The sequence below is a fragment of the Carica papaya genome, chromosome 9, assembly GCF_054855325.1.
Source record: "Carica papaya isolate Zhongbai chromosome 9, ASM5485532v1, whole genome shotgun sequence".
Classification (NCBI taxonomy): domain Eukaryota; kingdom Viridiplantae; phylum Streptophyta; class Magnoliopsida; order Brassicales; family Caricaceae; genus Carica; species Carica papaya.
This window is the reverse complement of record NC_142317.1, coordinates 8,893,347-8,916,381: the sequence shown is the minus strand read 5'-3', so window position 1 is coordinate 8,916,381 and position 23,035 is coordinate 8,893,347. Positions and strand designations below refer to the sequence as shown.

At 37.7% G+C, this 23,035-nt stretch overlaps 1 protein-coding gene across 1 annotated transcript; it reads right to left on the bottom strand.

The window, feature by feature from the left end:
* Positions 1 to 3,839: 3,839 nt before the first annotated feature.
* LOC148239786 (uncharacterized) lies at positions 3,840 to 22,588 on the bottom strand. The gene is made up of 6 exons (XM_088212053.1): positions 22,203 to 22,588; positions 21,812 to 21,917; positions 21,439 to 21,685; positions 20,447 to 21,120; positions 4,734 to 4,812; positions 3,840 to 4,085 (listed from the first exon to the last, which is right to left on the bottom strand). The coding sequence occupies exons 1-6, from the start codon at positions 22,540 to 22,542 to the stop codon at positions 3,840 to 3,842; spliced, it is 1,692 nt and encodes a 563-aa protein (XP_088068179.1). The 5' UTR covers positions 22,543 to 22,588.
* Positions 22,589 to 23,035: the final 447 nt, after the last annotated feature.

Genomic DNA, 23,035 nt, shown 5'->3' with positions numbered 1-23,035 from the left:
TTTCCAGTATTTTCCTTTAGAGGACTTATTTTCGGTATTGTTAGTACGTTTAAGTTATTGTGTAAGGGATATTAACCAGAACCTTTTATTTCGCTTCCGCACTTATATTCTTTATATACATTTCACTTTTAAATTTCTGGGGTCGTTACACTTTAAGTTGGCTTTAACCGTTATAAGTGCATGAGAAAATAAAATACTAGATTAGTGGGTCATTCACTTAATTACTGAAATTAACAGAAGGCAAATATATTAGTACTAAACTAGTATCAGTTTTTTTATTGGAAGAGAGACAATACCTTTATATTATTATTGCATAAAATTGGCATGAAATATAAACTTTTATTTCTTTAAGAATTTGTTGGCCATTACATAAGTCAATACAAAAATGTTTTATTACATTTTAAAATTAAATCATACTAATCGTTCCTTAACAATATGGTTAGTATTTCATCTCTTTATAAGATATTTTGGATTTAAATTATGCATTCTTGTATATTATTTTTTAAAAATTGTGTCATCTAATTAATTAAATGTATAAATTGTCACTACAAAAATTTAAATCCTTAGAGTATGTCAAAACCACATCTTTATACAAAAATATGTAACTATAATAGTTATTTCATGTTTTATTTAATTAGATCATGTAACAGAATTAATACTATGAAGGTATTAAGATTACATTTTATATTCTTCCTCATAAATTTTGGTTAAAAATTTAACTATTTTAGTTTTATATATTTGAAATACGACATAGTAAATATAAAATTTGTTATTACAAAAACTGTAAAGCCTTCTTATATGCTACCCTTTTTATATAACGAGTTAGGTTCATAATTACTCCCATTAAGTTGTTGAGAAATTAAAATCAAACCTGAACCATTTGAATGATGAGAGAAATAAGGACTAAGAGAGTTATCGCTCACGGAATGATCTAGATGAGAAATTAAAGATGGTGAAGGAATATTTTCCATTACTTTTCAACTAATTGAGGAAATCAACAAACAAGGACTCAAGAAATTTGAGTTTTTCAAATTGGAATTAGGAAGGAAGAAAAAAGAACAAGAAACTCGCAACAATCCTACTTTGATACCATGTTATAGTTTGAAAGAGAGAGGATGAGCGATAGAAAAAAGAGAGAAAAAAATTATTCATTAATTAAAAATTATGAAGTATAGTTTTAACTATTTATACAACAGGACCATGTGCATGTGTAGTGCACATGCATACTACTAAACTTAATCAATAAATTAACTAAAATATTGAATAAACTTAATATAGGAAAAATGGAAATCTATCTAAGTTTATAACTCTATATAGATTTCTATTATTTGTGAATTTAACATTATTTGTGCATCACTTTTCACCATGATATGATGAATTCCAATTGACTGTTCTAACATCAATTTGTACAATGAAGATAAGATCTCAGCAATATCAATAGAAATTCAAGTATGATTCTACACATAACTCTAAGTACCACAATTTTCTAATCCTTACCTATTACTACAAGCCTGTAAACCCCACTCTCAATAGAATTTTAGAAATAATTTTGTAAACACTCATAAGTATATTTGAATATCGAGTAACTTTATCAATGAAGTCTTGTTATTTTCTATCTTAATGTGACTTATTGTAGCTTGGTCTTGCCCTACGTCAAGCTTATAAATAGATGTTTGTAACTTCAGAATCAATATGAAGGGTGTAAGTTGAACTTTTGTTGAGCCTATGTTCCTAGCCCACCATATAGTTTATAAAATATACATAAACCATATGCTTGCAAATATAAGTAATAAAAATATCATTTTTTAACAAATGGAGAAAAGTCAATGCTTGATCTTGAGGGATTTTCAATGGACTCATTAGTTATTGTAACATCCTAAGTCCGAAAATTAGGCTTGGAATGGGAAATTTTATTTTTTTCTAAATAATAATAAAATTTAGTTCCTTAATTTTAATTTTTTTTAATCATTTTTCTTAATTGTTTTTGGAATATATACATTTTAGGTGTGTTTGAAAATGAATTTCAAAAGCTAAGGCTAAACTGTAACTAAAGGAGGGTATCTTTGAAAGAAAAATTTAAAAACAAGAGTCAAATTGTAAAAGGACAAAATATATGTGTACACCCAGTCAACGGCACGATGAATCGCCGCATGCCACATGGCGAACATGCTAACATGGGCTCCATGTGGGAAATTCGCGTGTCAGGCCGATCGAACGACTCGACGCCACTCCCATGTGCATGAATGGCCCAGATCAATTCCTCAATAAGCTTGATCGAACAGTCCACGTGTCTTATATCGAACAGTCCGGATTCGTTTCCCAAATAAGTGAGATTAGACAACTCCTGGTGCTCCACATCGATGCAAGCGAATAATCAAGATTAGGGAAAAGGAGATATTTAAACCTCTCTTATCTAGCTCCCCAAACCCTAGCCAACGCACCCACCAGAGAAAAAGAAGAAGGGCGATCAGAAAGGCACTCAATTGCTGGAGGAATGTCGACGCCACCGTGCCGGAACACCAAAAACACTCCGGTAAGCCAAATTTTCTTCCCGTTTTTCTCATTTCTTCACCTTTAGCCATCTAACACGTTTTCGATAGAGGGCGATCGAGAAAAGCCATAAACCGCGAGGAAGGAACGATAGAGCTCGGTTGAGTCACCACATCAAAGGACTGAAACCACCAATAAGACTCTATTTTCCCCCTCCTTTCGCTAAAAAAACCCCCTAACCATGATTTAAACATATTCTCACCAATAACTAGCCAAAACTGGTTTGACTGAGAGGAAAAACTATCGAAAAAGGAGGACTAGGCAGTGGAGCACAGTGACACCACTGCATCAGAACCCCAACCCAACCCCCGGTGAAAGTCTTTACCTTTTTTTGTTGTTCCTTGCGTATTTTTATGCCATTTTGACATACGTGTTCAATCTTACTAGAAAAATCCAAAAAATCCAAGAACCAAGAATTTTCGGGAACCATAGTGAAATAAACGGTGTTCTGGACACCGACCCCGTGTAAAATTCTCTCACCCATTTTGCCTGTTATGATTAAATTAAAGCTAAATTAATAATAAATAAAATTTTAAATAATTGGCGATTCCTTGATTAAATAAATACAGGTTGTCAATGGAGTCAGTAACTGCTCAGTCTATATTAGTCATTAGTATAACTGTGTTAGCTAGTTCTACAATCGCTTTATTGTGCCTATTTATCTACTCGTTCCATTTTAAATACTTTAATCTAATTGTCTTTACAATTCTTTAAATTTTCGTATCAATGATAAGACGTTAATATTCATACTGAGCTGGTGTAGCTTACCCATTTCTTATTAACCGTTTCAGATTAGGATGACTAAGACCTAGATCCTGAACAGTAAGAGACCAGTCAAAGAATTACCTCTTCCACTTCATCAATTTTTGAGTAAAGGTTAACCATATTTATCGTTAATGTTTTCCCCCGTTTAAGTTTTAAAAGCATTTTCATAGCCCCTATGTGGGCATTTTAAGTAAACGTGCAAGAAATATAACATTTAAACTTTAAATATTTCCACTAAATGATAAATTTCATTATTACTTATTTTTCTCTTACTGAGTTATGCATTCGAAATCCCATATAGGGTTTTAGGCCTTTACAGTTGGTATCAGAGCCAGGTTCCTCAGAACCATTCCTTGCATATAAGGTTAGAGTAAATTTAATGCAACCCGAATCTCAAACCATTGTTATGAAATATAAGTTAGGAAACATGAGGAGAGGAAGGCTCCCACTAAATAGAGCAACTCGGGAGAGATTACTTCAAAAGGATGTTGATCGGCACTTTGAGATGCTTGAGATAATCATTTCTACCCAGTAGGCCAGGGAGGACAGAAAAGAGTTGTCTGATCTTCCTTCACCCTTGCCATAGTATGAGCCGCCTCCACACCGAGAGGATCCAGTACCCCCACAGTACAACCCAGTTCCTCCACAGTACCATTCGGCACCATCGCAGTACAATTCAATACCTCAGCCATACAACTTGGTGTTGTCACATGGCCACCCAGTTCCTCCCCGGCATAATTTAGTTCCCCTTCAGCAAGACCAAGCTCCACCTATGATGAACCCGGGTTACATTGAGAGTATAAAAGAGTTAACCCATCTACTTTTATATGGGCATCCACTTTTGAAGAAGCTGAGTACTGATTAGTGGAGACAGAGAAGGCTTTCGCGACTCTTGGGGTGATTTTCAAACAGAAGGTTGTCCTTACCACATATATACTCGTAGGTGAGGCAGGTTGTTGATAGCAACTCAAGCAGGGCTACTCTACTCACTCCAGTCACTTGAGAACAGTTTTTGGCAGCCTTCAATATTGATTATCTTCCAAAACATCTCTAGCATATAAAAGAAATAGAGTTTGCACACCTAGTCCAGAGATATTTATCAGTATCAGAATATACTCAAAAATTCCTGAAGTTAGACTAGTACTTCCCTGAGAGCACGACAGATGAAGGCAGAAAGATAAGAAGATTTGAATGGGGTCTTCGTCTTGAGATCATATAGCAGTTATATGTGTTTGAGCTTGACACTTATTTGGTTGTTTGAGCTTGACACTTATTTGGTAGTTTTGCCCAAGGCAGAGTTGATTGAGAGGAACATTCGTATTTTTCCTTAGAAATGGCAAACTTCAGGCCCCTGGTTTCGCATCGCAGACTAGCACCTACTGCATTGAATCAATAGAACAAGAGATCAAGACCTGTACCTCAGGCTTATCCCCAAGCCCCGATAGCAAGGCGCAGTAAGATTTGCTAGCACTGTGGCAAGAATCATAGAGACTGACCCTGTTATCATCTCAATAACACCTGTCAAATATGCAGGAGTGCCTAAAATTATGCGAGGGAATGCCCGAGGAATCAAAATCAAGCCAGGCTCGTGGTCCAAGCCGGAGTCTACACACTCACCCAGCAGGATGTCGAAACCAACCCAAATGTGATACATGGTATGTATACTATTTACAAACACCTTGCACATGTTTTGATTGACACTCCACATTTTTTTATTTCACATGCTTTTACTTAATATTTAAATGTGTTATCTGAACGTCTTAATTATGTATTCTTGGTATCTACACTTGGGAATGGAACATTACTGGGGAATGTTATATACAAATCTTGTATTATAGAGATAACATGTAGGGAACTGAGCGTAGATCTCATAGCACTAGATACGAGAGATTTTGATGTAATCCTAGAAATGAACTGGTTAGTGGCGTATCATGCTACTGATGATTGTTATCACAAGAAACTTTTATTCAGGATTCCTAATGAAGAGTTTTTCACTAATTAATAAAATCTTAGATATTGTTGGCATATGGTGGTAGTATATTGAATTTAATCAAATGCCTTTAATTTAACCATTCTTTTACCACGATAGGCAAACCCAATAAAGAAATTTGCATTCAAGATATCCGTGTTGTTCGAAACTTTTCAGACGTATTCCCTGATGAACTATCAAGGCTACTAGTAGATTGAAAAGTAAAATTCACCATTGATCTTTAGTCTGGCACCCAACCCATTTCGGCTGTCCCATACCGAATGAGTCATGTTGAAATCGAAGAACTTAAAAAAGAAATCAAAGAGTTACAGAATAATGGTTTCATCCGACACAACATATCCCATTGGGGTGCCAGAGTTACATTCGCAAGGAAGAGTGATGGGACCTTAAGATTGTGCATAAATTACAGAGAACTGAACATGGTCACAATTAAGAACAAGTACCCCCTTCCGATGATCGATGACATTTTTTATTAGTTACAAGGTACTTAGATTTTCTCTAAGATTGACTTGCGTTTATGATACCATCAGGTGAAGATTAAGGCAGAAAACAACCCTAAGATGGCCTTAAGGACTGTATAGACATTATGAGTTCCTTGTTATGCCATTCAGATTTACTAATGTTGCCTGTAATCTTTATGGATTTGATGAATAGGACCTTCAGGCCATTCTTGGATCAGTTTATCATAGTTTTTATTGATGATATCCTAGTTTACTCTAAGAGCAGGGAAGAACATGTCCAAGATCTGACTCAAGTCTTACAGGTTCTCAAAGAGAAGAAACTATATGCAAAGTTGAGTAAATATGGATTTTAGCTTGAGTAGACTTCCTTCATCGGACACATAGTATCGAAAGATGGAGTATCAATGAATCCCAACAAGATTGAGGCAAATGGAAGCAATTGACCTCTGTTAAGGAAATTAGGAGTTTTTTTGGGTATGACAGAGTATTACTGCAAGTTTATAGAAGTGTTCTCAAGTATAATAGCCCCTTGGACACGACTCACGAAGAAAAAGTCAAGTTCGAGTGGAATTAGAAATGTGAGAGAAGCTTTACAAAACTCAAGGAGCGACTGACTACTGCACTAGCGATGACTCTATCAAATGGAACATGTGGATATACAGTATACAGTGACGCATCTTACCAAAGATTGGGTTGCGTTTTGATGCAGCACAGAAAAGTCATAACTTATGGGTCCAAATAGTTAAAAACTCATAAAAAGAATTACTCTACTTACGATTTGAAGCTTGTTGTAATTATCCACGCTCTGAAGACCTGGTACCATCACTTGTATAGAGAGACATTTGAAATGTATACAGGACATAAGAGTCTAAAATGTATATTAACCTAAAATGACCTCAACATGCATCAAAGGCATTGGATGGAACCCCTTAATGATTACGATTATAAGATCTTATACCCCCGAGTTAGGGTAATGTAGTAGTCGATGCCCTCAGCAGGAAAAATCTAGGTATGTTAGCTCATATAATGGTTTCTTAGTGCAAGATGATTTGGCCACACAACAAATATGACTCCAAGACTTAAAAAAGGTCACCTGTCTAGCTTATTTAGCAGTCCAGCCTGAGTTAATTCAGAGAATAAAGGAGGCTCAGTTGGTCGATTCCACCCTAGTAGATCTTAGAAAGGATATAAAATAGAGTTTGAATTCAGAGTTTTGAGTTTCTATAGATGGTTTTTTAGGTTTTAAGATAGGTTGTGTGTTCCTAGTGATAGTGAATTGAAGAGAGACATCATGATAGAAGCTCACAGTTCAAAGTTCACCCTGCACCCAAAAATTTTGGACATAATTAGAATATCTGCTTACAGATTAGTACTGCCTCTAGAACTATGCAGAGTCCATAATGTCTTCCATGTGTCAATGTTGCGCAAGTATAACCTTGATCCCTCGCATGTTTTGTCTTACAAACCGCTTCCACTTCAGGAGAATTTATTTTATGAGGAGGTACCTATCAACGTTTGGAACTGAAAAAAGTAGGGTGCTTCGCAACAGATAAATTTCCTTTATCAAGGTCCTATGGTAAAATCACTCGCAGGACGAGGCTACCTGGGAGTTAGAGTCGGATTTCAGGGCAAGGTATCCTCAATTGTTTGATTAGAGAATAATAATTTGAGATACCAAATTTTCTTTAGGGGGGAAGAGTTGTAACATCCCAAGTCCAAAAATTAGGCTCGTGATGGGGAATTTTATTTTTTTCTAAATAATAATAATATTAAATTCCTTAATTTTAATTTTTTAAATCATTTTTATTAATTTGTTTTGGAATATATATTTTGGGTGTCTTTGAAAATGAATTTCAAAAGCTAAAGCAAAATTATAGATAAAGGAGGGTATATTTGAAAGAAAAATTTAAAAATAGGGGTCGAATAACAAAAAGAGAAAATATGAGCCACGTATATGCTCAGTCAGCGACACGACGAATTACTGCATGTCGTGTGGCAAACATGCCGACACGAGCTCCACATGAGAAGCCATGTGGACAATCCACGTGCTATGCTGATCGAATGGCTCGGGGCCACTCCCACGTGCACGAATGGGCCAGACCAATTCCTTGAATAAGCTTAATCGAATGGCCCACGTGTCTTCATTCGAACGGTCTGGATTTATTTCCCAAATAAGTGAGATCAGACGGCTCCTAGTGCCTTACGTCGACCCAAGCGTACGAGTAAGATTAGAGGATGAAAGGTATTTAAACGTCTCTTACTCGGCTCCCTAAACCCTACCTGATGCACCCACCAGAGAAGAAGAAGAAGGGCAGCAGAAAGGGGACTCAACCGCTGGAGGAACGCCGACGCCACCGGGCTGGAACATCAAAAGCACTCTAGTAAGTCAAATTTTCTTCTCATTCTTCTCGTTTCTTCGCCCTTAGCTACCTAACAGGTTTCTAATATAGGGTGATTGAGAGAAGCCGCAAACTGCAAGGAAGGAACGACGGAGCTTGGCTGAGCCGCCGCATCAGAAGACCGAAACCATCATCAATAAGGCTATGTTTTTGCCACTCTTTCACCGAAAAACACCCCTAACCACGATTTAAATAGATTTTAACCAAGAACTGGCCAAAATCAGTTTGACCAAGAGGAAGAATTGCTGGAGAATGAGGACCAGGCGGCAAAGCACGTCGGCGCTACAACGCTGGAACCCTAACCCAACCCCCAGTAAAATGTTTTACCTTTTTTTTTGTCGGTCTTTAAGTATTTTCACGTTATTTTGACGTACGTATTCAATCTTACTAGAAAAACTCAAGAAATCCAAGAACCAGGAACCATCAAGAACCATGGTAAAAAAAGCTATATTCTGGACACCGACCCCATGTAAGAATCCCTTACCTCTTTTTTTCGTTGCGGTTAAATTAAAGCTAAATTAATAATAAATAGAAATTTTAGATAATTGGCGATTCCTTGATTAATTAAGTACAGGTGGCCGATGGAGTTAGTAACCAGTTAGTCTATATTTATCATTAGTTTAACTCTGTTAGCTATTTGTATAATTGCTTTATTGTGCCTATTTATTTAGTCATTCCACTTTAAATACTCACTCAGTCAGCATAATATGTTTTCTGTTATTCTTGCTTTTATATCTATCTAGATCCAGTATATCATTCATACTCTTGTGTTATTTGAGGATATGGGCATACGTGTCATTTGAGGCTAAAAATTAAATAAAAGAAAAGATATGTATGATCTAATGTTGTTTAATGAAAGGGCTTACCAAGTGTCATGGAAAAGAGTATATGGACTTGTGTAACGCCCCGTTTTTTTCTTTAGCGGTGTTGCCTCAAATAGATTAGTATACAGCATAACCATATCTTATTTTAAATCAATCATACACATAAAGGAAAGTACTGTAACCAATTACTCAGTTTCTAATAGAAATTCTCAACCGTAAACACATCAATATAGTAGCTTATGAATTTCATAAATTCTTATTTTTACATATGGTTTACATTACTACCAAAGTACGTAATTATCTAGTTCTACCAGTAGTAAACCCTACTCCGTTTCCTCTATATGCTAGGTTCGAGAACCTGCAACTCCGATCCCATATCCAGTCCTACTTTATATGTAATTAATAGAGAATAAGTACATATAACTCAGTATAGTAAATTTAAATCACAAATATAGCATGAAAACCCAATTAAAAGTCTGTTCTTCTATGTTTTCCCTTCCCGTTGCCTTGGTCATGCTTTCTTCCTACCCACCACCACCACTACCACTCATCCAACTCTATTATACTACCACGTCTCCTTGATCATTAATTGTCAATAATTCTAGGTGTGATCATCCCCTGATATCATCCCTTCGGCCTTGACTCAGCCACTCACCCACAATGTTACCCTCATCTATCACCAGTATCGACGGCCACTCTTTACTTTCCCACCACCCGACCCCTAGCTGGCCACCCACATACACATCATTATTCGTCACCAGCATCGACGACCACCCTTTCTTTACTTGTCCACCACTCGACTCCTAATTGGCCATACACACACACACCATTACTGTTTTCTTTCGTCACCAACATCGGCAACTCAACTCCTTATCAATCTGGCAACCCCCAGGCATCGCCACTATCAACGATCGACTTACCCTTTCTAAGTGACAACAACCAATATCGGTGTCCCCACCTTAACGCCCACTATTGTAACCTCACCCCATCCCTACTTAATATGCCCAAATGCACGCATATTTAACCCACACGCCAGTCATTCCACTTCAGTTATTACCAAACAATCAACGTTACCATGCAGTTCTCAAATTTACAAGCATATTTACATAATATACACCAATACACACACACACAAACACACATCCACACAAAACACTTATACACAAATGCACATCTACACTAAATACTCACACACACAACCCCTATATGCATTAGCTCACTGTTCCCTAACTTTCCTCCCAATCCCCTTTCTCTTCCACGCACTTCACCCCACATTCCACCTACGGCTGTTACTCTTTCCAACTGTTCAGTCTCAGTCCCTCTCTTCCCTCCTCTTTGTGTTTCTTGACACCCAACACTCTTATCTCTGTCATTATCAATCTCTCACAGCACCTCGCCTCTCTCTCTCTTTCTCAGCATTTCACCTCTCTCTCTCTCTCACACAGCATTTTGTGTTCTCTGTCATTATCATTCTCCTGTATGTGTTCTACTTCTCCCAACTCACCCTTCCTGCCCAATTCACCTCTCATCCCCACGGATTCCCTTACATTTATTAACTCACTGTCCTCTTTCCTCTAACCGTAACCAAAATCTTACATTCACTCTCCCATTCCTCACTTCCTCTACTTCCTTTTCTAGTTCCTCATACTGTCTAGACGACACCTCTCCGTACCAATCGATCTCTCCTTCAGCAGCTTCCTTCACTTTTCTTCACTCACAACTCCAACCGAACCGTTCTACCACTCACAATCTCTCTCCGCTCTCCTATTCTATCAATCAGTACTTCCTAATTTTAATTCCTTTGCTGTTTATATATTCCTTCAATATTTGCAGAAACAAATTCACATTTCATCATCATCTTATATTCGGTATTTAAATTCACCATACCTCCGGTCTCCATCTCTTTTCGCACCTTCGTAGCTCACACCGTCGCCTTCTTCTTTCTCCTACTCTCTGTTCTCGTTCCTTCCCTCTCCGACTTCCCTCTCTCTCGAATCTTTTATCACCAATTTCCTCCTTCCCTTTCCCGTTCTCCCTTTTTCTTTCCTCTGTTTTTATTTTCTTTTCTCTTTTTTTTTAAAAAAATTTCTTTCCTCTTATTTATACTCCACCTATCACGCATCTTGGTCATCCATCCCATCTCCCCATCTACACTCCTCCTAAACGACGTCGTTCACTCCTCTCCCTCTCTCTTATATATTTATATATTATTATTATTATTATTATTACTATGTATATATACATATATAAAGACAATTTTTTTTTCACCCAAATCTCAGTTATTACATACTTCCCCCCTCAAAAAGAAATTTGGCACCTCAAATTTCGTTACATTGCCTCAAAGAGTTGTAAATAATTAATTCTCATCTCGTCCTCCCGTTCCCATGTTGCTTCCTCATCCGCATGATGTCTCCATTGTATCTTAATCATAGGTATTATCCTACTTCTCAATTTCCTTTCTTGTCACTCGATAACCCAGATCAGTTCCTCTTCATAGGTCAAATCCTTCTCCAATGGCAACGATTCATACTGTATAATATGGTTCGGATCTGGGTGATATTTCCGTAACATAGATATGTGGAATACATTATGAACCCCACTATATCGAGGAGGAAGCGTTATCCTGTATGCAACCATACCCACCTTTTCGACAATTTCAAAAAGCCCTATGAAACGTGGACTTAACTTCTTTTTCTTCCCAAACCTTAACAAACCCTTCATTGGAGATACTTTCATAAACACATTATCCCCTACTTCAAAGCTCAAATCCCTCCTACAATTGTCTGCATATCCCTTTTGCCTACTTTGGGCAGTTTGTAAATTTCGTTGTATTACTGACACCTTAACTGTAGTTTCTTTTAGTAATTCCAGTCCTAACAATTGTCTATTTCCAACTTCCTCTCAACATACTGGCGACCTGCAGGGCCTACCATACAGAGCCTCGTAAGGAGCCATCCTGATGCTAGTATGGTGATTATTTTTATAAGTGAACTCCATCAAAGATAGCATATCCCCCCAATCTCCCCCTATGTCGATAACACATGCCCGCAACATGTCCTCCAATAGTTGTATAGTCCTCTCTTTTTGCCCATCCGTTTGTGGATGAAAAGTTGTACTAAAACTCAACTTGGTACCCAATGTTTGTTGTAAACTTCTCCAAAACCTAAAGGTGAATCGAGAATCCTGATCAGAAACAATCGATATGGGAATGTCGTATAGTCTTACCACTTTTTTGATATACAGCCTAGCCAACTGTTCCACTGAATCAGTCACCCTCATGGCTAAGAAATGGGAAGATTTAGTTAAACGATCAATTACCACCCAGATACTATCACACTTCTTGCGATTCCATAGCAACCCGGTCACAAAATCCATGGAGACATGCTCCCACTTTCACTCAGGTATGGGTAAAGGTTGTAGCAAACCCCCAGGCCTCTAATGTTCTGCTTTCACTTGCTGGCATGTCAAGAACCTCGACACATACTTGGCCACATCTTTTTTCATACCCTTCCACCAGAAATTTTTCTGCAAGTTCTTGTACATCCTAGTACTTCATGGATATATGAAAAATTTGGTGTTATGTGCCTCACTAAATACTTCTTCCCGTATCGCATGATCACTAGTAACACACATTCTGGTTCGAAATCTGAATAACCCATCACCCTATACACTAAATTCTCTCGTTGTCCCCTGTTCTACCCCCTTTGAGATCGTCTGTATCTCGGTGCCCATCATCTGTCCCTCCTTGATTTTCTGAACTAAGGTAGGTTGAACCCTTAAACTAGCTATATATTTCCCACTACCCCTTTCTTGAATATGTAGTTGTTGCATGGCTCTTCATGAATTCCACTCAGACACCATCAAATGAGCCAGCACCCCGGTACCCTTATGACTGAGGGTATCTGCCACCACATTTCCTCGTCTAGGATGATACCTGATCCTACAGTCAAAGTCTTTAAACAAGTCCATCCACCTCCTCTAGCGCATATTCAACTCCTGCAGAGTGAACAGATATTGCAAACTCTTGTGATCTGCATAAATTTTTTAAATTTCCCCATATAAATAGTTTCGCCACAGTTTTAGGGCATAGACTACTGCAGCCAAGTCTAAATCATGGATCAGATAATTCCTTTCATGTATCCTTAATTGTCATGACCCATAGGCTGTAACTCTCCCCTACTGCATTAATACACAACCCAATCCGATACGAGGTGCGTCGCTATACACCGCATAACCTCCTTCTCCCAACGGGATGGCCAATATCGGGGTAGTAGTAAGTCTGCGTTTAAGTTCTTGGAAACTGCTTTCACACTTATCATTTACTTCAAACTTCACATTCTTTTTAGTCAACCTATTAAGAGGTGCCGCAATACTCGAGAATCCTTAAACAAACCAATAATATTTCCCATCTAATCCCAAAAAACTTCGAATTTCTAATATAGTCTTTGGCCTTTCCCACTTTACCAATGCCTCTACCTTTGTTGGGTCTACAGATACCCCATTTTTCGACACAATGCAGCCTGAAAATGCTATTTGATCCAACTAGAACTCACATTTACTGAACTTTACATCAAACTTGGCTCTCCGAAGTATCCCTAACACTATTGTCAAATGTTCCGCATGTTCTACCGGATCCCTTGAGTATATCAATATATTGTGTATAAAGACAATCACATAACGATGCAAAAGAGGTATGAACACTCGATTTATCAGGTCCATGAACACTGCTAGTGCATTCGTTAATCCAAAGGGCATCATCATATATTCATAATTGTTCATACCGCATGCAGAACACCATCTTAGCAATGTCTTTCACCCTAATCCTCAATTGATGATACCCCAAACGTAGATCTATTTTTAAAAATACTTGTGCTCCTTGCAATTGATCAAACAAGTCGTCTATCCTCAGTAAAGGGTACTTATTCTTTATCGTTACTTGGTTCAAATCCTGATAATCAATACACATTCTCATAGTTTCATCCTTTTTTTAACAAATAATACTGGGGCCCCCCACGGTGATACACTCGTTTGAATGAATTTCTTATCTAGTAATTCCTGTAACTGCCTACTTAGCTCCAGTATTTCTGACCTCGCCATCCGATATAGAACTTTGGAGATTGGCTGTGTGACAGGCTGGAGCTCTATGGTGAACTCAACATCTCTATTTGGGGCAGTCCTAGAAGATCGTCTGGGAACACATTCGAAAAATCTCTCACCACTGGTATCTCCTCGAGTGTGAGTCTCTTACTCTCGTTCCCTATCAAAGACATAGGTAAGATTTTTAACTCATGCATATATTCATTCCAGACTACTATGTACATTATCTTAAAGCAAAGTTTATTTATTGATTGATTTTCCCCATATAGCAAAAGATTTTTTGTTAGGGATTCTAAATACCACTCTCTTGTGGAAATAGTCTACATGAGCATGCTGTGCAGTAAGCTAATCCATTCCCAATATTACATCAAAGTCTTTAATGTCCAATAAAATTAAATCTACCTTTAGTCTTCTCCCCTCTATTTCTATGAATTAAACATTATATCAGTATGTAAAGTGCCATTAGTTGGCGTGGATACTACAAGTACACGATCTAATACCCTGGGTTCCACTCCTATTCTAGATGCAAACATATGTGATATAAATGAATGTGTGGCACCAGGGTCAATTAGTACTATAGCAGGAATATTTGAAATATAAAGTATACCTTGTATTACTTCTAAAGTAGCAGTTGCCTCCGGAGTTGTTATGATAAATACCCGACCCTGAACCATCGGTCTACTAGGCTCTCTGGGCAGAGGGCAATCACACATGAAGTGCTGAGTACTCCCGCATCGGTAGCAACCCTGACTGCCACCCATACACGGTCAATCTCCATGGTTCTTACCATACCGCATGCAACCCGCATTATTCGGAGGCATTTAGTGACTTGGTGTTAGATCTTGTACCATTCTTTGTTTCTTCTATGTTTGGCCGGATGTGGTGGTGGTCGTCTATAACTGAAAAATCCCCTGCTATTCTCAGGATGTTCCTTATACAGTGTCTCTACCAGTTATGTCTTCTCTAATACCATCTGATAAGTAGGTAGCGCAAACATAGCCGCCTGGTGATATAACTCTGTCCATAATCCCTTCTCAAACCTTCTAGCCTTCCTCGCCTCATTTATCATAACTTCGGGAGTAAATTGACCCAAATCTATGTATCTTTCGACATATTCAGCTACTGACAATATTCCCAGTCTAAGTTCTATAAATTCCACTTCTTTTTGTTGTCTTAGAAAATCTGAAAAGTACTCCGCATTAAAAGCTTCTAATAACACCTCCTAAGTGATTGGGGGGATCAGAGCTCCTTTTTTCAATTTCCACCAACGCTCTGTTGATCCTCTTAACATGAATATGGCTAGTTGCACCTTCTATTCAGTTGTCACGGTTATCACTTCAAATAATTTTTTCATTTCTTTTATCCAATCTTCTGCTACCAATGGATCAGAGCCCCCATTGAAGGCCAGAGGGTTTAATCTTCGATATTTTTGAATATTGCTTGTATCCACTATACTTTAGTGAACCCCCTGTTGTGGCATAAATCTTGTCTTATACCATAGTTCTCTCTCTCGGATCATAGTTGTTAGGCTTTCAACTACTCTGCATAGCCGGTTAAAGTCCTTCTTATATGCCCCAGATTGTCCCGCATGGGGTATAGGCGGAACAACAGAGGATCTTGATTGTGGTGGGGGGGGGGGGCACTGCTTGGTATAGGGGCAGCCCCTGAAATACAGGGAGGGGCACTTGGTGAAATGCAGGTGCTCGTCATGGAACTACCCGTGATCCCTGTGCCCCCAGGGCGGATTCCCGACGAGGTCGGCCCCGTCCCTTCTTCGTCATTTCCCTTGATCTACCTGCAGGATAGGGACACATATTAGTATTTTTCTTAGTTTGCTCTGATACCAACTGTAACGTCCTATTTTTTTCTTCAGGGGCATTGCCTCAAATAGATTAGTATACAGCATAACCATATCTCATTTCAAATCAATCATGCACATAAAGGAAAGTACTGTAACCAATTACTCAGTTTCTAACAGAAATTCTCAACCGTAAATACATCAATATAGTAGCTTACGAATTTCATAAATTCTTATTTTTACATATGGTTTACATTGCTACAAAAATACATAATTATCTCGTTCTACCAGTAGTAAACCCTGCTCCGTTTCTTCTATATGCTAGGTTCAGGAACCTGCAACTCCGATCCCATATCCCACACCTACTTTATCTATAATTAATAGAGAATAAGTATATATAACTCAGTACAATAAATTTAAATCACAAATATAGCATGAAAACCCAATTAAAAGTCTGTGCTTCTATGTTTTCCCTTCCTGTTACCATGGTCATGCTTTCTTCCTACCCACCACCACCACTACTACTCATTCAACTCTATTGTACTACCACGTCTCCTCGATGATTAATTGTCAATAATACTAGGTGCGATCACCCCCTGATATCATCCCCTCGGCCTTGACTCGACCACTCACCCACACTGTTACCCTCATCCGTCACCAGTATCGGCGACCACTCTTTATTTTTTCACCACCCGACCCCTAGCTGGCCACCCACACACACACCATTATTCGTCACCAGCATCGGTGACCACTCTTTACTTTTTCACCACTCGACCACTAATTGGCCACCCACACACACACCATTACAGTTTTCTTTCGTCACCAACATCGGCGACTCAACTCCTTACCAATCTGGCAACCCCTAGGCATCACAACTATCGGCGATCGACTTACCTTTTCTAAGTGATAACAACCAATATCGGCGTCCCCACCTCAACTCCCATTATTGTAACCTCACCCCGTCCCTACTTAATATGCCCATATACACGCATAATTAACCCACACGCCAGTCATTCCACTTCAGTTTTTACCAAACAATCAACGTTACCATGCAGTTCTCAAATTTACGAGCATATTTACATAATATACACCAATACACACATACACAAAAAAAACATCCACACAAAACACGTATACATAAATATACATCTACACCAAATACTCACACACATAACCCCTACATGCATTAGCTCACTGTTCCCTAACTTTCTTCCCAATCCCCTTTCTCTTCCACTCATTTCACCCCACATTCCACCTACCACTATCACTCTTTCCAACTGTTCCACTCTTAGTCCCTCTCTTCCCTCCTCTTTGTGTTTCTTGGCTCCCAGCACTCTTCTCTCTGTCATTATCAATCTCTCACAGCACCTCGCCTCTCTCTCTGTTTCTCAACATTTTACCTCTCTCTCTCAGTATTTCGCCTCTCATTCTTTCGTACATGTTCTACTTCTCCTGACTCACCCTTCCAGCACCAATTCACCTCTCCTCCCCATGGATTCCCTTACACCTATTCACTCACCGCCCTCCTTTCTATAACCGTAACCGAAACCTTACCTTCACTCTCCCATTCCTCACTTGATGCAGAACCCCAAGAACCTTGCTTGAATCTTAGAACTCTTCAATCGGTTTAGAACATTATTTAGATCACAAGTAAAAAAGGAATCAAATTTGTTAAATCACCCAAATTGTAGAATTTAAAAAGAACCCAAGAAAGATAAATGATATCCCTTGAACCCAATCCAAACAAGCACCAAGAACAATTGAAATAGGAAATCAAAATTGAAATACAAGTGATAACAATTGTATTCCAAATCAACACCTTGTGCATAAAGTGAAAAGAAAGCCAAAATGCTCTCAGCTCAATTCTGAAATGTTTGATTACAACTCTTGATGTCTACAAAGAAGAGTTCTTTTGGTATTTATAGCCAAAGAAATCAATGATAAGTTACAATACAATAACTAGGTTAATTATGCGGTAATTACAATTGTAACTCCAATAATAACTAGACTAATTATAGGCATGTAATTGTTATATAACTCCTTGTAACTCCAATCTTCTTAACCAACACCACTAATTGTTTGTGGCACCATATAGTTATGGACTCATTCTTGTAATAACACTAAGATAAGACTTAAGCCCAAAATGAGTTATACTTAACTATATGGGCTTAATTAACTCAAACTAAAATAAAACAATCCAAAATACTTAAAACAACTCAACTAATCCAGCTCATACATAAGGCTTATTCATCCATTATCAATAAGACTCAAACAAGCCCAAATTATCCCAAATCACTTAAATCCAATTAAAGTTACGAATTTGGACTGTTCAAAAAGCTCATATGTGAATTTTTCACAATTGGCCAGCCCATCATCCACATGTTTTTGAGTAAAAACTTGGAGCAACTCTTTAGATTTCTTTGCCTTTGATCTTGTTACTCGTCCGCTGAAACTTTCCAGGTTTGGAACTGTATTTGTGTTTACATTATTTGAAATTTGCTCCAAGTCACCTTCTGATGCTCTTTGAGTATCTTGAGTGTTTTTAGTCTTGTTTGCATCATTCTCCCTCCCCTCAAAAGGATTCGTCCTCGAATCAATTCCTGCATCAATTTTAAAAGGGGATAAATCAAATATGTTAAATGTAGCTGAAATACTATACTCACCTGGTAGGTCCACTTTGTAGGCATTTGCATTGATTTTGGCTGTGATTTGAAATAGACCATCCCCACGAGCATCCAACTTAGATTTCCGTTTTGATGGAAATCATTCTTTATGCATATGAACCCACACCCAATCTCCGTGTTCAAATGAAATCTTGCGCCTTCCTTTATTGACATGGGATGCTACTTGTTCATTTTTCTTTTCATTGTTCTGCCTTGCTTTTTCATGAATTGTTTTAACCATTTTTGCTTTCTTATGTCCATCCAAATTAGAAATGTCACTTATAGGAATAGGCAACAAATCAAGTGGAGTTAAGGGATTAAAACCATACACAATTTCAAAAGGAGAAAACCTAGTAGAAGAATGTATACTTCGATTATAAGCAAATTCAACAAACGGTAGCATATCTTCCCAAGTTTTAACATTCCTTCCAATTAAAGCACATAATAATTTATCAAGTATTCTATTTACTACTTCAATTTGACCATCCGTTTGTGGATGTGAAGTAGTAGAAAATAAAAGTTTAGTCCCAAGTTTGGACCACAAAACTCGCCAAAAGTGGCTTAAAAACTTAACATCTCTATCGGACACAATGGTTTTAGGAATGCCATGCATTCTAACAACTTTCCAGAAAAACAAATCTGCTATGTGTGTGGCATCATTTGTTTTGTGACATGGTATAAAGTGTACCATTTTAGAAAAACAATCAACAACAACAAATATTGAGTCTCGGCCTTTTCTAGTCCTAGGCAAACCCAACAAAAAGTCCATAAAAATATCAACCCAATGATGTGTAGGAATGGGTAATGGCATATATAATCCATGTGGTTGAACTCTAGACTTAACTTGCCTACATGAGATGCACTGCGCACAAATTTTCTCAACATGTTTGCGCATAGCTAAAAGAAATGTTCATGTAAAATGCTCAAAGTTTTGCCAATCCCAAAATGTCCCATTAAACCACCATTATGTGTTTCACGAACAAACAACTCCCTAATAGAACTATTAGGCACACATAATTTTTCCTTTTTAAATAGAAAACCATCATGCCTATAAAAGTCTTGAAATACCACTTGTTCACAAGCCACATAAACATTTGAAAAATCACTATCATGCACATACAATTATTTAAAATGCTCAAATCCCAATAATTTTGTAGAAAGAGCAGAGATAAGACTGTACCTTCTTGAAAGCGCATCAGCTACCACATTTTCTTTTCCTTGCTTATATTGGATCACATATGGGAAGGACTCTATGAATCCTACCCATTTTGTATGTCGTTTATTAAGCTTGCCTTACCCTTTCAAATGCCTCAAAGATTCATGATTGGTGTGAATCACAAATTCTTTTGGTAACAAATAATGTTGTCATGTCTCTAATGCTCTTACCAAAGCATAAAACTCTTTGTCATAGGTAGGATAATTCAATTGTGCACCATTGAGCTTCTCACTGAAGTAAGCAATGGGTCTTTTATCCTACATAAGAACAGCATCTATCCCAAGCCCAGAGGCGTCACATTCAATTTTAAAAGTTTAATCAAAATTAGGCAATCTTAATAAAGGCGCATTATATAACTTTTCTTTCAATAAGGAAAACACATGTTCTTGTTTTTTTCCCCAAACAAACCCCTTATCTTTTTTCATGATTTCACTTAAAGGGGCAACAACGACACTAAAATCTTTTACAAATCTCCTATAGAAACTTGTCAAACCATAAAACTACGCACCTCACTTACACTTTTAGGTATCGGCCACTCTTGAATAGCCTTTACCTTTTCACTATCTACCTCGATTCCTTTTGCATTCACGACATATCCTAAGAAAATGATGCGATAGATGCAAAATGTACATTTCTTCATGTTAGCATATAGTTGAAATTTGCTCAATGTGTCAAACACTTACCTCAAATGCATGACATGTTCATCAATAGATTTGCTATACACAAGAATGTCATCGAAGTAGACAACCACACACTTTCCAATAAATTCATATAAAACATGGTTCATTAAACGCATGAAAGTACTTGGGGCATTAGTTAAGCCAAATGGCATAACCAACCACTCATATAACCCTTGTTTTGTTTTAAAAGTAGTTTTCCATTCATCTCCTGGTTTCATTCTTATTTGGTAATAACCACTTTTAAGATCAATTTTAGAAAATACACAAGAACCATGCAACTCATCTAACATATCATCAAGTCGAGGTATTGGATGTCGATATTTTACCGTTATTTTGTTGACGGCTCTACAATCAACACACATACGCCAACTACTATCTTTTTTGGGTACTAATAAGACGGGCACTGCGCATGGACTTAAACTTTCTCGAATGTGCCCTTTTTGTAAGAGCTCCTCCACTTGCCTTTGAAGCTCTTTGGTCTCCTCGGGATTGTTCCTATAGGCTGGTCTATTTGGTATGGCAGCCTTGGGAATGAAGTCAATTTGATGCTCAATCCCTCTCAAATGTGGTAAAACTTGAGGCAGATCATCGGAAAAAACATCGCTAAATTCTTGCAAAACTTCAACCACAACACTTGGCAAAGAAAGGTCAAGTTCGTTAGTTGAGAAACAAGCTTCCTTGTACATGAGTACAATAATTGGCTTGTTAGAAAATAAAGCTTTCCTCATATCTCTCATTTTAGCATAAAAGCTCATTTTCTTTCCCACATTCTTTTCTATGGTCGAATGCATCTCTCTTTCTTTTTCCTTTTGATCTTTATTTTTCCACTCTAATTTTCTCTCACTCTTTTTTTTCTCTTTTTCTTTTTCTTTTCTTTTTCTCTCGGTCTCTCTTTGTGCGAATTCATCATGGGACTTTTCAAGTTGCATTTGGTCTTCAAAAACTTGTTTAGGGGTTAAAGGAAGAAGAGTATACTTTTTACCCTCTTTTCCTACCATGTACCTATTGAGATACCCATCATGCATCACTCTCCTATCCCATTGCCATGGTCTACGCAGTAAAATATGACTAGTTTGCATAGGAACTACATCACATATCACCTCATCACTATACTTTCTAATAGTAAAAGGCACCCTCACTTGCTTATTAACTCTCACCTCCCCACTATTGTTAAACCATTGCAGCTTATAAGGTTTAGGATGTTTTGTAGTTTCCAATCCCAGTTTATCAACAAATAAGGTACTAGCCACATTTACACAATTATCCCCATCAATAATCATGCTACACAATTTTTCATTCACTAGACATCTAGAATAAAAAATGTTCTCTCTTTGCAACTTAACCCCCTCATCATCATTCCTTACTTACATATTCAAAGCACGTCTAGAAACCAACAATCTACCTTCCATAGGCATTTCCCCATCACTACAATCCTCCAAAGGAGGCATTTCATCCTCCACATCATTCTCATCATCTGTTTCAACACCATCACCATGCATTACCATTACCCTTTTATTTGGGCATTGAGATGCAATATGACCAAAATCCAAGCATCTGAAACACTTGATATCTCTATTCCTAGGAGTTTGGGAGTTAGAAATACCTTTATTTTTATTATCATTAGCATCTTTTGGCTTGATTTTTTCATCTCTTTTGAATGGGACAGCCTTGTTATTTCTCCTCCAATTCGGTCTCCAATTGGAATTTTGGGCCGAGTAAGTGTTGGCTTGCCTTGTGTTCCCCTTTCTCTTTAATTATCTTTCAATCTTTATAGCCATGTGCACCATATCATCAATCTCCACATAATGTTGAAGCTCTACAATGTTGGCTATGTCTTTGTTAAGGCCATTTAAGAACTTTACCATAGTAGCTTCCCTATCCTCTTCAATATTAGCCCTTATCATGGTTATCCTCATCTCTTTGTAGTAGTCTTCTACACTCTTGTTCCCTTGTATAAGGCCTTGCAATTTTTGATGTAAGTCCCTATAGTAGTGAGTAGGAATAAAGTGGCTTCTCGTGATAGCCTTCATTTCAGCCCAAGTAGAAATAGATCTCTCTCCATTTCTCATTTTACTTGTGATGAGTTGATCCCACCACATAATGGCATACTCTCCAAACTCCACGGCCGCAAGCTTTATCTTTTTCTCCTCTGAATAATTGTGGCACTCAAAAATAAGCTCCACCTTTCGCTCCCATTCAAGATAAGCATTCGGATCATTCTTGCTTAGAAACGATGGGATTTTTATTTTGATGCTCCCAATGTTTTTATTAAGATCGTTTCGACCCCTACCATAATTTCGACCTTCATTGACCAAAGTAGCTTGGTCATCAAATTCTTCCTCTAGTTCCTCATCAAAAGGTGGTGTTGGAAGTCTTCTTGCCCCTAGATTGGTTTGGGAAGCTTCCCCTCTCATGGAATTTAACTCACGTTGTTGTTTTTCTAGTTTCTCATTCATGTTACCAATAGCTAGTTGAATCCTCTCAAATTGTTGTTGCATTGCTTTGAGGATGAATTCTTGATCTTTTGATGTTCTTTCACTCTCTTGTGGCTCCATCTTCAAATCTGAAATTTTAATGACAAACAAAATAGAT

What these genes read in the sequence shown, in the direction of transcription:
- LOC148239786 (XM_088212053.1), bottom strand. Translation starts at nt 22,542, where the DNA reads ATGTGGTGGGATCAACTCATCACAAGTAAAATGAGAAATGGAGAGAGA. An exon ending in TCTAGACGTGCTTTGAATAT is followed by an intron (nt 21,686 to 21,811) that starts GTAAGTAAGGAA and finishes AAATGTGGCTAG; the next exon opens with TACCTTATTTGTTGATAAAC. An exon ending in GGTATCTCAATAGGTACATG is followed by an intron (nt 21,121 to 21,438) that starts GTAGGAAAAGAG and finishes CTCATGTACAAG; the next exon opens with GAAGCTTGTTTCTCAACTAA.